Source organism: Ammodytes marinus (assembly GCF_949987685.1).
Source record: "Ammodytes marinus genome assembly, chromosome: 20".
NCBI classification, from domain to species: Eukaryota; Metazoa; Chordata; class Actinopteri; order Uranoscopiformes; family Ammodytidae; genus Ammodytes; species Ammodytes marinus.
The window spans coordinates 2,836,719-2,850,611 of record NC_137224.1 but is presented as its reverse complement, the minus strand read 5'-3'; the positions used below and the strand labels follow the sequence as shown (position 1 = coordinate 2,850,611).

The 13,893-nt window shown below is 39.2% G+C and overlaps 2 protein-coding genes across 2 annotated transcripts; one reads left to right on the top strand and one right to left on the bottom strand.

Moving 5' to 3' along the window:
- Positions 1 to 583: 583 nt before the first annotated feature.
- Positions 584 to 5,550, bottom strand: mrpl10 (mitochondrial ribosomal protein L10). Its single transcript, XM_080048872.1, has 5 exons — positions 5,501 to 5,550; positions 5,251 to 5,420; positions 3,353 to 3,517; positions 2,223 to 2,367; positions 584 to 1,688 (listed from the first exon to the last, which is right to left on the bottom strand). The coding sequence occupies exons 1-5, from the start codon at positions 5,538 to 5,540 to the stop codon at positions 1,444 to 1,446; spliced, it is 765 nt and encodes a 254-aa protein (XP_079904998.1). The 5' UTR covers positions 5,541 to 5,550; the 3' UTR covers positions 584 to 1,443.
- Positions 5,551 to 6,179: 629 nt separating this feature from the next.
- On the top strand, positions 6,180 to 13,690 carry pnpo (pyridoxamine 5'-phosphate oxidase). The gene is made up of 7 exons (XM_080049412.1): positions 6,180 to 6,342; positions 8,215 to 8,339; positions 8,718 to 8,817; positions 9,300 to 9,353; positions 9,889 to 10,017; positions 11,597 to 11,667; positions 12,399 to 13,690. Exons 1-7 carry the CDS (start codon positions 6,298 to 6,300, stop codon positions 12,562 to 12,564), a joined length of 690 nt encoding a protein of 229 aa, XP_079905538.1. The 5' UTR covers positions 6,180 to 6,297; the 3' UTR covers positions 12,565 to 13,690.
- Positions 13,691 to 13,893: the final 203 nt, after the last annotated feature.

Sequence of the window (13,893 nt, the reverse complement as noted above, 5' to 3'; positions counted from 1 at the left end):
TTTTACAGGCATATATGGCATTCAAGATGTGTTTGAGTAAATGATAGAGCTGATTTGATTAAGAAAGGTGCTGTATTAAGTGTAAATGTTTTTGACTGTCCTTGTAATTCAGATTTAGTCGTTTTTTTGTTGGGTGCATTGATTTTCTTTTACTGTAAAAAAATATATATATATTTTTGGTAAATGGTAAATGGACTTGACATATAGCGCTTTCTAGCCGTTTTTCTCAGCCCCAAAGCGCTTTACATATCTTACCACATTCACCCATTCATACACACACTCATACACCGATGGTAGAAGCTGCCATGCAAGGCGCTCTCTGAACCATCGGGAGCAATTTGGGGTTCAGTGTCTTGCTCAGGGACACTTCGACATGTGGCGGGGAGACGGGGGATCGAACCTCCGACCCTGCACTCCAGAGGCGATCTCCCTACCTACTTCGCCACTGCCACTGCCGCAGACTATTTGATTGAATATATTTAAAACTGAAAAGAAACAATGAAAAAACAAATATTTTTTTATAAATCCTGGACGCCTTAAATCCACAAATAAATGAGATTGAGTAAGAGATTGTGTTAAACAGTTTATTTATATTTTTAAACAAGGGAATTATTTGGGCGACACTTAGATCTTCGCAGCATTGTCCAATCCAAAGACTTCCATTCAGAGCTTGAGTTGCATTGAAAACAAGTCCGCAAACTCCTTCATTCATAGGAGCCAGAATGCTTCTATGTTGGTGGATGCATATTGTACAATGTAGGTAAAGCTATAGTGCGTAACTTCTGTCGCCCCCATGAGGAAGTCTGAGTAATTACAATAACACTGCTGGTGCATCTACATGTTTCCGGTGATCACGCATTGAATTGGCGACCAGTTTCACCAGTTTGTAAACGCTGCTTACGCACTATAGCTTTAAATTTAGCACCAATTAAACATCTCCACTCAAGTTTGTAACTCCTATTTACAGACATATTCAGCTCCTATATATTTGCCTGTAACATTGGTGATATATCATGATACATTTTGAAGTATGCGTCCAACCAGACAACCCCTTTCGTCATTCCAAGCAGGTAAAAATCAGCTAAAAAGTCCCAGTAACTTCAGTCTGCTACATACTCCGCGAGAAGAAAGAACAAAATTCTCGGTGACAAGAGCTGCGAGAAGAAAAATGACGTAATTTTCTTCTTGCAGCTCTTGTTCAGCTGTTCTTGCAGCTCGTTCTCGACACATCGTCCGGGCCGAACTTTCTTCTCGCAAGCTTGTCCGAGAACTATTGTGTGATTGGTCAGTCTGAAGTTGGTGACAGCGCATGACGTGACTTGGAGTTCGGCACTTGAGTGAACTATGAAATGTCCAGACCAGAAAGAACTTCTCCCCAGCTCTGTCAGCGGGAAGTTTGTTCTTTCTTCTCGCGGAGTATGTAGCAGGCTTTCCTCCATAGCTTTACGTAGCCTCCTCTGATTTAGCTGCTGCCCCGTCTTGTGTGCCTGTTTCCGGGCTTTGCTGTTTAACGTACTGCTGCAGTAGGGCCGATAGATGGACGGGGGGCCGCTGTAGCAGTGAGGCAGTGAGGGAGGTGAGCATAGTCAAACCGCTCACTAGTTCACCCTGGACGACGGTTACCGAGGGCAGTTTGGAATACATCAACACTCCCTGTGCGCTAAGCAACGTGTTGTCTATACAGGCCCCTGTTGAGACACAAGAGAAATAACGATCACAATTTGTTTATCAGTGAAATTAATGAATGACTTGTCTTCTACCATGACATTATAGTTCATCTGCATTCAGGTCTTACTGTCTGGCAAGTCAGAAATATTCAACTTTTGATATTAAATCAGTCTCTATCTTTCTACAACTGACTGAAGACATCCACTAGGTTAATGTAGCAAACATTTGTTGGCTTCAGCTTATGAAAAATCACTCACTAAATTTCAATATATTCAAAGTTGCAATTTCTCTAAAAAGCCTACTCTTTATCTGATTGTAGAAACCAAGTTCATAGTTAATTTTGTTGTTAAAAAAAAACTGCCTAAGGCGCGAACATGACAAATCAGGATCAACATCGGAACAAAATTACGTGTTTTCTGACCCAGCAGTTAACATCTGCCATTTTTGTGAGTTAATCTGTAGGCTCCTAAAACATGACATCATACACGTGCGACACTATAAAATGACCATACTTTATTAAAAAAGTTCCTCTTGAAGGAGTAAACAAACGTTACCTAGCAGCGTCATCTGCTGGCTGGCCCTCAGAGACTTTAACATCTCCTTGGCCTTTGGTTCTTTACTGACGACCAGAACGGTGGGTCCGATGAACAGAGGAGCCATGTTGCTGTAAACGCTGTTGTTCAGGAACGACCGCATCACCTTAAAGAGAGAGGGATGAAAAAATGATGTTGTTTATTTTTTAAGCTTTGTTAATACAGGTTATCTCATTGATACACAAGGTCTCATTCTCAAGAGAGACATGTTTGGGACAATACAACAACTATCAGTTACAGACAGACAGACAGACAGACAGACAGACAGACAGACAGACAGACAGACAGACAGACAGACTAACCAGTACAGTATATGAACCATATTTAATTATCAAAAGAATAACTCCCACGGATATTGGAGGTGATTGGTTCAAATTATCTGTAAAGTGATGAGTGAAGCAAACAGAGGAGATATCAGAAATATTATTTTCTTTTAGGTACAGTGTGTGTAAAATTTATTGGCATTTTTTTAAGAAATTACTTGTTAGAAATGGAATGGAATATAGTAAAAATCGAGAGACAGAAACCTCCAAAAAAAAGTGATCTTGAGGGCCACAACACTGGCTTGTGAGGATGAATAATTGTTCCACAGCTTTGAAATTGTTTGTAGAGATACGATAAAGTGTAAACTTCTATCCACTCCTTTTCGAACGTGTTGTACAATTATCAAGTGTTTGTCATTCATGAATCTAATTATGCTTTCTATCGTCTGTAAAAATCATTATTTTCTGTATGATCATTTCTGTTTTCTTTTACATGTTCGTGTTCTAAATACATTTCAATCAAATCAAATACATTTACACATTTTTTTTTTTTAACCTTTATTTATACAGGTATATCCCATTGAGTCCGGAGACTCTTTTGCAAGGGAGACATGTTCCCATTTACACGTTACCATTCACACACCCATTCATACACCGATAGCAGCAGGCTAACTATCGACATTCACATGAGGCAAGGTGGGTGAAGTGTCTTGCCCAAGGACACAACAACTATGACACAGGTGGCAGGGCGGGAATCGAACCTCCAACCCTTTGATCATCGGCCGACCCGCTCTACCAACTGAGCCACAGTCGCAATGTTGTTGTTACCTGATTGGGGAAGAACTTGACGGTGATGCCGTGCTTGTAGAGCCTGTGTCTGAGGACCATCATGTCTTCTGCGTTGCTGGCGTTGTTCTGCACCACAGCGATCATCTGACAGTCCTGGAAGATCTTCTGCACCTCTCGCTTCATCACGCCCATCAGAGGGTTATCCTGAGGAGGGGAGAGAGAGAGAGGCATGAATGGATAGATAGATAGATAGATAGATAGATAGATAGATAGATAGATAGATAGATAGATAGATAGATAGATAGATAGATAGATAGATAGATAGATAGATAGATAGATAGATAGATAGATAGATAGATAGATAGATAGATAGATAGATAGATAGATAATAATAATAATAATTGATAGGTTTTATATAGCGCTTTATTGCCTAGGCACTCAAAGACGCTTTACATTTCCTGGTTCAATTCGTTCACACTCAGTCATACCGGTGGTGGTAAACTACGAGAGTAGCCACAGCTGCCCTGGGGCAGACTGACGGAAGCGTGGCTGCCATTCAGCGCCAACGGCCCCTCCGACCACCACCTCAAACATACAGCAATCATACACATTCACACAGGGCAAGGTGGGTGAAGTGTCTTGCCCAAGGACACAACAACCATGACACAGGTGGCCGGGCGGGGATTGAACCGCCAACCCTTGGATCGTTGGCCAACCCGCTTAACCACCTGAGCCACAGTCGCCCAAGATAGATAGATAGATAGATAGATAGATAGATAGATAGATAGATAGATAGATAGATAGATAGATAGATAGATAGATAGACATCAGAGGGTTGTCCCGAGGGGGGAGGCATGTATAGATAGATAGATAGATAGAAAGATAGATAGATAGATAGATAGATAGATAGATAGATAGATAGATAGATAGATAGATAGATAGATAGATAGATAGATAGATAGATAGATAGATATCTCATAATGTACACAAAATAAGCAGCACCTCCATAACGATGTTATATTTTGACTCTTTACAACAGCAGAGACATAATAAAACCAAGTTAATTGGGGGGTTGAATAATGATAAAGGTGTATTGTTACCTCATGTAGATAGATAGATAGATAGATAGATAGATAGATAGATAGATAGATAGATAGATAGATAGATAGATAGATAGATAGATAGATAGATAGACAAAATAAGCAGCTCTGAATTATGTCTCTTGACGACAGCAGAGAAGACATAAAATAACCAAGTTTATTGGGTGGTTAAATAATGATAAAAGTGTATTGTTACTGCAGTATATTTTCTTGGGCCTTTACTCAGAAAGCCGCGTTGGTAGTTAGTTGATGGAAGAAGACACAGTTGAATGCAGATGAGGAGGTCTCAGGAAACTTCTCTGTATTAAACAACAAAACTCATCCTGCAGTCAAAACGAAGCCAATAAGAATTTAAAGTGTTTGTAGCCAAATCTATGAAGAAGTTCCTTTGCTATAGAGACCCGACTTTTTCCAGAATTGTAGCTGCTTTTAACCCTAATCAGCTCCACCCTAATGGTCAGAGGGCAACCTGAGTTTAGTCATCACCTAGAGTCGATATGTCACGTTGGCCAAGAAGTCTGATTCAGCAACTTCTAAGACACTGCTGATGATGATGATGATGATGATGATCAGGGTCAATAAACTACTGTTAACTCTTAGCCAGACTGTCTTTGATTAACTCACAAGACAGTCACCATTGTGTGAAATTTGAATGATCTACAGGTCAGCCTTGAGGGTTTCCTCACTCAGGCAGCTGACATCCCTGACTTTGCCCCCTGCCTGATGAGGCATTGTCGCTGTCCTACTCTGTAGCAGTAGACCTTAATATAAAATGTATAATAACATAATACACTACAGTAATCTTAGAATGTGTCATAACAAAATACACTACATTACCTCCTGTGCCTGTCTAGACTGGGCCGGATAAGCTCCCAGGGGAACGGGCCGCTTCGGAGGCATGTATGTGGTCACCGCCATCATCTTCTGCTTCAGGATGTGGATCGGTCTCTTGTGCCGCGTCACTGACTTGGAGCCGTGACGTACGCTCTGCGTCAGAGGCAGCCATGCTGAAGATACGCAAAGTTAAACTGTTAATGTTAAACCCTGATTTGAAAAGGAAAAAGCTGAAGTATTGGCTTTACTTTACCTTGTTTCGGTAGGAATTTTGCACACAAGGTCGCCGCCATCTTTACCAGGAAACTACGTAACAGGATGTGATGATGGCAAGTATGATGCATTCATGGACATGCATGGACATGTCGGTAAAAAACAATAACATTAGAAAAGTGTGAATGTATTATCCAATTGATTATTCAAAAAAAGGTTTTAAATAAGTTTGGAAAGCATGCATACCCCTTTCAATATAAAACTATGAGAAAAAAAACAGGAAAGTGTGGAAATCAGTGTTAAGCTATTTTATTGTTTCATATTTTTATACTATTAAAAATATTTATTTATTTAATGTCCTTGTACATTTAGATTTTGACAAATCCATGGATACAACCCATGGACATATAAAGAAAGATACAACCAGGTGGTTTATGCTCTAAAGTCCTAAAAACCGATAGGACCTGAACGCCTCATCACCTCTCGAGGTCTTCCCTTTTATTTTGATTGTTAAATTAAATCCGATGTACGCACAATCCTATGTTATTCTTAATTAAAATACTCTTGTGGAAAATACACTTTAAAAAAAAATTAAGAAACATTTGATGCCGTTACAAAACCTTTCGCATGCTTACGTAATATTTTTACGTAAAGGAGGATGTGCAGTTACGTCACTGTATCTGTCTGACAAGCATGAGGCGCAAACTCAGTGCACTCTTATTGAGTCAAATCGGTTTATTTGGTAGAAATCCACCGTCTCGTGCCTCTCTGGCAGCGGCTCGTCAAACCGTCTTTGCCGTTCATTTCTGCCAGAAACCAACGGCTGAGCGCGCGAGCATGGATTTGAGTGACATGAGGAAGAAATACAAAGGAGATGAAGAGGTGAGCGTGACATTATATAGCCTACAGTAGCCTTCAACAGTCTATGAACGAGAGGCGTTCAAAGACCTGGGTCCTATTACTATTCCTTCGCTTTTAACTCTTTTATTTCTATTCATTCGCTTTTCTAATGTGTATTATGTATCTTAATCTTGCCCCTGTAAAGCACTTTGAATGGCCTTGCGTCTGAATTGTGCTATAGAAATAAACCTGCCTTGCCTTGCCTTGAGTTACTCGGGCTACCTGTGTGTGTGTCATTTAGGGTAAAAAATACACTCTGTCATGTGACGTAATCCACTGTCCAGTCTGTGCAACTGCATGGTTAAAACCAAAACGATATACTGTTTTTTAAGCGTAAACCTAGTTGTAATGGAGAAGTAAATCGTTGTTTTAATGAACTCCAGATGTGACAGACCTTGACTTGTGGCCTCTGCAGCCTATTAAATCAGAATCAGTTTTATTGCCAAGTGGGCCTACTGTACGTTTGCACATACAAGGAATTTGTCTTGGTATGTTGGTGCATAGCAGGCTACAGTAAGTACAATGAATTTAAGAGCAATTGACAAACAAAGTAACTGGAAATACATTTGAATATAACATTTTAAAGTTATGTGTAGGCTATGTGCAAAGTACAGTTTGTGCAGGAAGAATACAACTGAAACAGACCCAAGTAAAATTGATTAAAGGCTGACACTGTTGTTGTCAGTTCGGCATAAGCCATAAAACGACATAGCATACTTCCATTATATTATGTTAACATCTGTTTAATATGACATCTGCTCATATATCTTTATATTCACATCTGTATTTATAACACTTGTTCATAGCATTAGGTTTGCGTCTGTCTATAGTTTAACACAATGCAGTATTTTATTATAATATAAATGTATGACATATTTTGTTTGTTGCATTGTTGAAGGAGCCAAATATAGGGATTGTATGTAGGGGTGTGCACGTGTACACGTGTAACCGTTTAGTAAATCATAACCGTTTAGGAAAAATCAATAAACGAAAACCGTTTTTTTTTTGTTTTTTTTCTTCAAATTTCAAAGTTTTTAAATATGTTCTGGAGACACGCGTTTATTGATTTTAAATCACTAATAAACTAATTGGGGAGGATAAAAGCTAGTCTGCCGAGAATCTGTCTGTCCCTCTGCGAGTGTGTGTGAGTGAGTGTGTGTATCGGCGCACACACACACACGGGGAGTCGCCGTGCTGGGACTCGACTCACAGCCATGGAAGAGTGATGAAAGATAACCTAAAGATTAAAGTTACTCGGTTGACGTGAACTACGCTCGTAAGTAGCCCGAACTTTATAACACCTGTTCAACATGCATTTAACGTGGACATGTAGAAAGCGATAGGCTATATTAATCAGGAAATGAATGAAGCGCGATTATGACGGCGAACGTGTGTGTGTGTGTGTGTGTGTGTGTGTGTGTGTGTGTGTGTGTGTGTGTGTGTGTGTGTGTGTGTGTGTGTGTACGTACCATGGACCTATTATAAGAGGTGTGTAAACGAGCGTAGTTCATGTCAATTGTGTGTTTACAGGCGAACGAACGCGTATGCGTGTGTGTGTGTGTGTGTGTGTGCGCGCGCGCCTACAAGACGGCGGGGGCACGAGGACAATGACGTCACGGTTAACCGTGTACACGAAAAAAAAGGGGTCGTGTAACCGTTTACAATTTTTTGTAACCGTTCACACCCCGCCACTGACTGCTCCTGTTCAGTGAAATTCAGAAGCAAGGCAATTCAAAGTGCTTTACAGGGGGCATAATAATAGGCCTACATTTTTTTTAAATTAACCATAAGAAAAGAGTGTTGTTGTCTATTTACTAGATGTATTCATATATAATTGATCGTTTTATTTGACAGTGTTTTGAGGAGAGTCACCTCGTGTCTCTGGACCCGATCAAACAGTTTGGAAACTGGTTCGATGACGCGACCAAGTGTCCCGAGGTCGGAGAGGCCAACGCTATGTGCATCGCCACCGCAACCAAGTATGTAACAGCTCCAGAATTAAGTGTGTGTGTGTGTGTGTGTGTGTGTGTGTGTGTGTGTGTGTGTGTGTGTGTGTGTGTGTGTGTGTGTGTGTGTGTGTGTGTGTGTGTGTGTGTGTGTGTGTGTGTGTGTGTGTGTGTGTGTGTGTGTGTGTGTGTGTGTGCATTGAAAAAAGTGTTAATACACCGACTAGGTTCTGTAAATGGGTATGTTAACAAAGGGGCCCACTGTAGCTAGCAACATGCCCGTTTACAGAGCCTAGGCTGTGTATTAACACCAGATTTTTTAGTGCACACACAGTACCTTTTAATGTTAACTTTGTGTGTGTGTGTGTGTGCGTGTGTGTGTGTGTGCGCGCGCGTGTTTGTGTGTTACAGAGATGGGCGTCCCTCTGCCCGCATGGTTCTCCTGAAAGGTTACAGCAACGAAGGGTTCCGCTTTTTCTCCAACTACGAGAGCAGGAAAGGTTCAGAGCTGGTGAGATATAAGAATCAGATATATATACCTTATTATTATTACCGAACATAAATATGTATATAAAATAGTAAATGGACTTGCCTTGCATAGCGCTTTTTAGACGATTTTCTCAGCCCCAAAGCGCTTTACAATTCTTACCACATTCACTCATTCATACACCGATGGCAGTAGCTGCCATGCAAGGTTCAGTGTCTTGCCCAGGGACACTTCGGCATGTAGTGGGTAGACGGGGGATCGAACCTCCGACCCTGCACTCCAGAGGACGATCTCCCTAACCACTGCGCCACTGCTGCCCAAATAGAAATATGTGAAATGTAAAAATTATTTGGACCTCATACTACACATACAGTATAGTCTAACAAATACTAAAATAACAACAATAATAATATAATAAAATGAAAATGTCATTATTATTTTGTTTATTTACTCTAGGCCTATGTATTATTGAAGTAAGGCCTCATTAACCCGATCGTTGTCCACAGGAGAGCAACCCATTCGCAAGTCTGGTGTTCTACTGGGAGCCTCTGAACAGATCGGTCAGTATCTTTCCTATTCCTACTAAAAACATTTCTATAAATTTTTCCCACAATAAATTATTATCAATATAAAATGTTTGTATATGCGGGAACTCTGTAAAAAAAAACTAGATTTGTTAAGGATGACTGTTCATTGTGGAAATGGAAAATTTAAATTAACAAATTATTACATTTTACACTTAAAATACATGTTTTGTATATGCAGATTTGTACAGACAGGCCAGCATTGTTCCTACTGATAACATTTCAAATTATTATATTTCTATTAATTTCCCTGACAATAAATGATCATCAATAAAAAATGTTTGTATATGCGGGAACTCTGTAATAAAAATTGATTTGTTAAGGATTTACTGTTCATTATTGAAATGGAAAATTGAGACATTCACAGTTTTGTATTTGAATTGGAAGTTAAACGGTATGACTGTGTTTGAATGAATGGAACCTGGAACCCTGTAAAGCGATTTGAGTGTGATTTAAAACCGCTATATAATTCCGATCCATTATTATTAAATCTTTTTGTTTACATTTGTAGATTCGTATCGAGGGCAGTGTGGAGCGCATCCCGTACCAGAGCTCCTGCGATTACTTCCACTCCCGACCGAAGAGCAGTCAGATCGGGGCCGTAGTGAGCCGACAGAGCACCCCGGTCCCAAACAGAGATGTGAGAATCAAATATATTAATAAATGAATTAATTAATTAATTAAATCTTTATTTTGTTTTTTCCACAATATCTTAGTTTTAATGATTTTATGATGATTTTATGCTCTGTAAGGTGACCTTGGGTGCCTTGAAAGGCGCCTATAAATTAAATGTATTATTATTATTATATATATATAAAACAATAACAAAAATTTAAAAAATATGAAATAAAAAAAAGGGAAATTTTGTGATAATCAAAGATATTCATTCATCGATTAAAAAAAATAGTTAAAAGACTAACAAAAATTTAAAAAATATTAATAAAAAAGGGGACATTTTACATAAGGCACAATAGACCTGTCCCCATTCTACACCATAAACAAGTGCAAAACCCAATAAAATTATTACAAAGCTAATATTTATCGTAGGGGAAGGTGGGGTGATTTGTGCATTTTGGAAGTTGCAAAACCCCTTGTTTCTAGAAAACCGTGGAAGAAATTGGAAATGTGACCACATATTTAAGAAGAGCCATCCATTTGACTCATCCTGTAAAGAAGGGAGACACAAGGAATAAGATATAAGCACATTTAAGCTCAAAAAACTGTGTTTTGCCTTTCAAAGTAAAATTTCCATGATCAAGGTTTTTTGATTATTGTGTCTGAACAATTATAGACACGTTTGAAAACATTTGACACATGTTTTAGTGCTTTGTTATGCTACACTTTGAGTCTATATAGTTAGCACAATGTCAACCCTAAATTGCTGCATCATGCCTATTATCCAAAATTCTGGGGATGGGGTGATTTGTGCGCAAGGGCCTGGGTGAGTTATAAGTAAGTAAGTAAGTAAAATGTATTTATAAAAGCACATTTATGACAGTTTGCACTGTCCAAAGTGCTGTACATAGTGCATTCAGTAGGTAAACAATGAAGGTAAAATAACAATAACCAAAATAAAAGACGTAAAGCCCATACATCCACATAAACACAGATAGTAGTGCAGAGGTAAGTAAGTAGTGCAGAGGTTAATGGGGAGGAAACACCAGGGTGTACATATGGGTTTTGAGCCTTGATTTAAAGGCAGAAATGTAGGGGGAATCACATTTGTCAGGTGGCAGTTGGTTCCACAAGCACGGAGCAACTAGTGCAAAGTACATTTCTGAGAGTTGTGCCAGTGGCATGGCTGTATACGCTGGTCACCAAAAGAAAGTGATAGTCTACAGTAGCTCAGGAGAGAGTGACATCTCAATTCCACTTAACGACACCACTGATGAGAGTTCAGATGGCCAGAAAGATGATGATGGTGACTTTGTCAGTGTGACACAATGACGCACAAATCACCCCACTACGTGGGGTGATTTGTGCGACAAGACAACTTTTTTTCCGAAAGCTATATTTCTTAAACAGTTTATTCCAGATCAAAAGTTTTTATTGCCAGGGATGCACAACATCCTGAAATATATGTACATATTTGAGTTGGAGACATAACTGTCAAGGCCTCACTTTAAAATCACTTTGAGTAAAAAGTTGCACAAATCACCCCACCTTCCCCTATATGTCAAATGCTTATTGTGTGTTTAAAGTTTTTTTTTTTTTTTCAGTATCTAAGAGGGAAAAATGCAGAACTGGAAGAGAAGTACAAAGACACAGAGGTGCCGATGCCTGACTACTGGTGAGCGTTCACTCTAGAGCTGCAACGATTAATCGACGAATCGATTATTAATCGATTATTAAAATAATCGCCAACTATTTTGATAATCTATTAATCGTTTTGAGTAATTTTTTTATGAAAAATGTCCAAATTCTCTGATTTCAGCTCCTCAAATGTGAATATTTTCTGGTTTCTTTAATCCTATTATGACAGTAAACTGAAATATTTGTGTGTTTTGGACATAACAATACATTTGAGGACGTCAACATGGGCTTTGGAAAATTTATCAACATTTTTCACCATTTTACGTACCAAAAAACTAATCGATTAATCGAGAAAATAATCGACAGATTAATCGATTATCAAAATAATCGTTAGTTGCAGCCCTAGTTCACTCTTTGTTCCTTTTATAATATTTTTTATTGTACATTTTCAATTGTTTATGGCCTTTTTGCAAGGATAATCCTGACATGAAGTTGTTATATCATTCCATTCCTTGATACAGTATTGAGAGTTGTGTCAATTTTCTCTCCTATCAAATCAGTTTTATTTGTATAGCCCAATATCACAAATAGACATTTGCCTCAGTGGGCTTTACATTCCATACAGTATGACACCATCTGCGCCCTTAGACCCTTAGCTCGGCTGAGAAAAAACTCCCAGTAAAAACCCTTTATCGGGATTAAAAAATTGAGAATGACAGAGTAAGGGAGCCCTTTTTCTTACTATTGCACCTGTGTTTTGGTTACCAGGGGCGGCTACATCGTGAAGCCTTCCCTGATAGAGTTCTGGCAGGGTCAGACCAACCGGCTCCATGACCGACTCGTCTTCACCAAGCCCCAGGACGGAGCCTCGGAGCTGGGGGAGTTTCAGAGCGCCGCGGAGGGTGGCTGGGTCTACCAACGACTTAGCCCGTGAAGAAGAACCCAAAAACAGGCCATAACATACAAAGGGAAGGAACGTCCATATAGAGATTAACAGTAACACTTTACAATAAGGCTACATTAATTAACTGTTAATTAATGCTAAATTAAATTATAATTGGAACCTTTCTGCAAAAGTACTCTTATCATCTTTTTCTTTATTAAAAAATATAATACAATTTATTTTTCCGCTTTAGAACTCCAGAAAAAGGATTACCGTATATGAACATCTTATTTACCATTTGTAAAGTCTCGACAATATTTCAGACACAGTAAAGCCTTAGCTAAGCACAACAGTTAGTATATACTTAGTTAATGTTTATTAAGCATTGCCTAAGCATTTATATATGGTTTGTTAATGGTGAGTTAATGTGTATTAAGCACTTACTAAGCATTAACAGTTAATGTGTACCCTTATTGTAAAGTGTTACCAGATTAACCTAGTCATTGATTTAGAACAATTTACTTGAACGAACTCCTATTGATAGGCACCGATTGAAGCCACAAGATGTTGGTTTATTTAAGGTGCTACCTTGTGTGAGTGAGTGAGTGAGTGAGTGAGTGAGTGAGTGAGTGAGTGAGTGAGTGAGTGAGTGAGTGAGTGAGTGAGTGAGTGAGTGAGTGAAAGAGTTTCAGTGAGTGTGTGTGTGCGTGTGTGTGTGTGTGTGTGTGAGTGACTGACTGACTGACTGTGTGAGTGAGTGACTGTGTGAGTGAGAGTGACTGAGTGAAAGTGTTTCAGTGTGTGTGTGTGTGTGTGTGTGTGTGTGTGTGTGTGTGTGTGTGTGTGTGTGCATGAGTCAGTGTGTGTGTGCATGAGTGAGTGAGTGTGTGCATGAGTCAGTGAGTGTGTGTGTGCATGAGTCAGTGAGTGCGTCTGTGTGTGATTTAACAACAGGCTTAAGTGTTAACAGTGGACAACAGAGGTGTGTGACGCAACCTATCTGCACACTTAAGACTTCACATTTTCCATTGAATTATGAAATGCAAAAACGCTGTGTTAAGCACAGAAAGTCCCGAGCAAACTCCACTTGCTCACTAGTTCTTGTCAAACAATGATTGACAGCTCCTGTAAGTTGGTTATTAAACAGTGATGTTAAACTTTAGGACAAGAAAACTGTCTTTTTCCTGTAAAGTACAATCTGTACCGCTGACTTGTCATCAATATCAAAGTCATAACTCCATTGATGCAACTTCATGAGGCCCATTTTTTAAGCGCTGAAATAATTTGTGACTTAACCAGTTATTTTAGTGCAGAGAAAGCGATTTTCCATGTCTCTAATCTCCTTGTCTGCATTTTCATCAGCAAGTGCTTGTTTAAAGT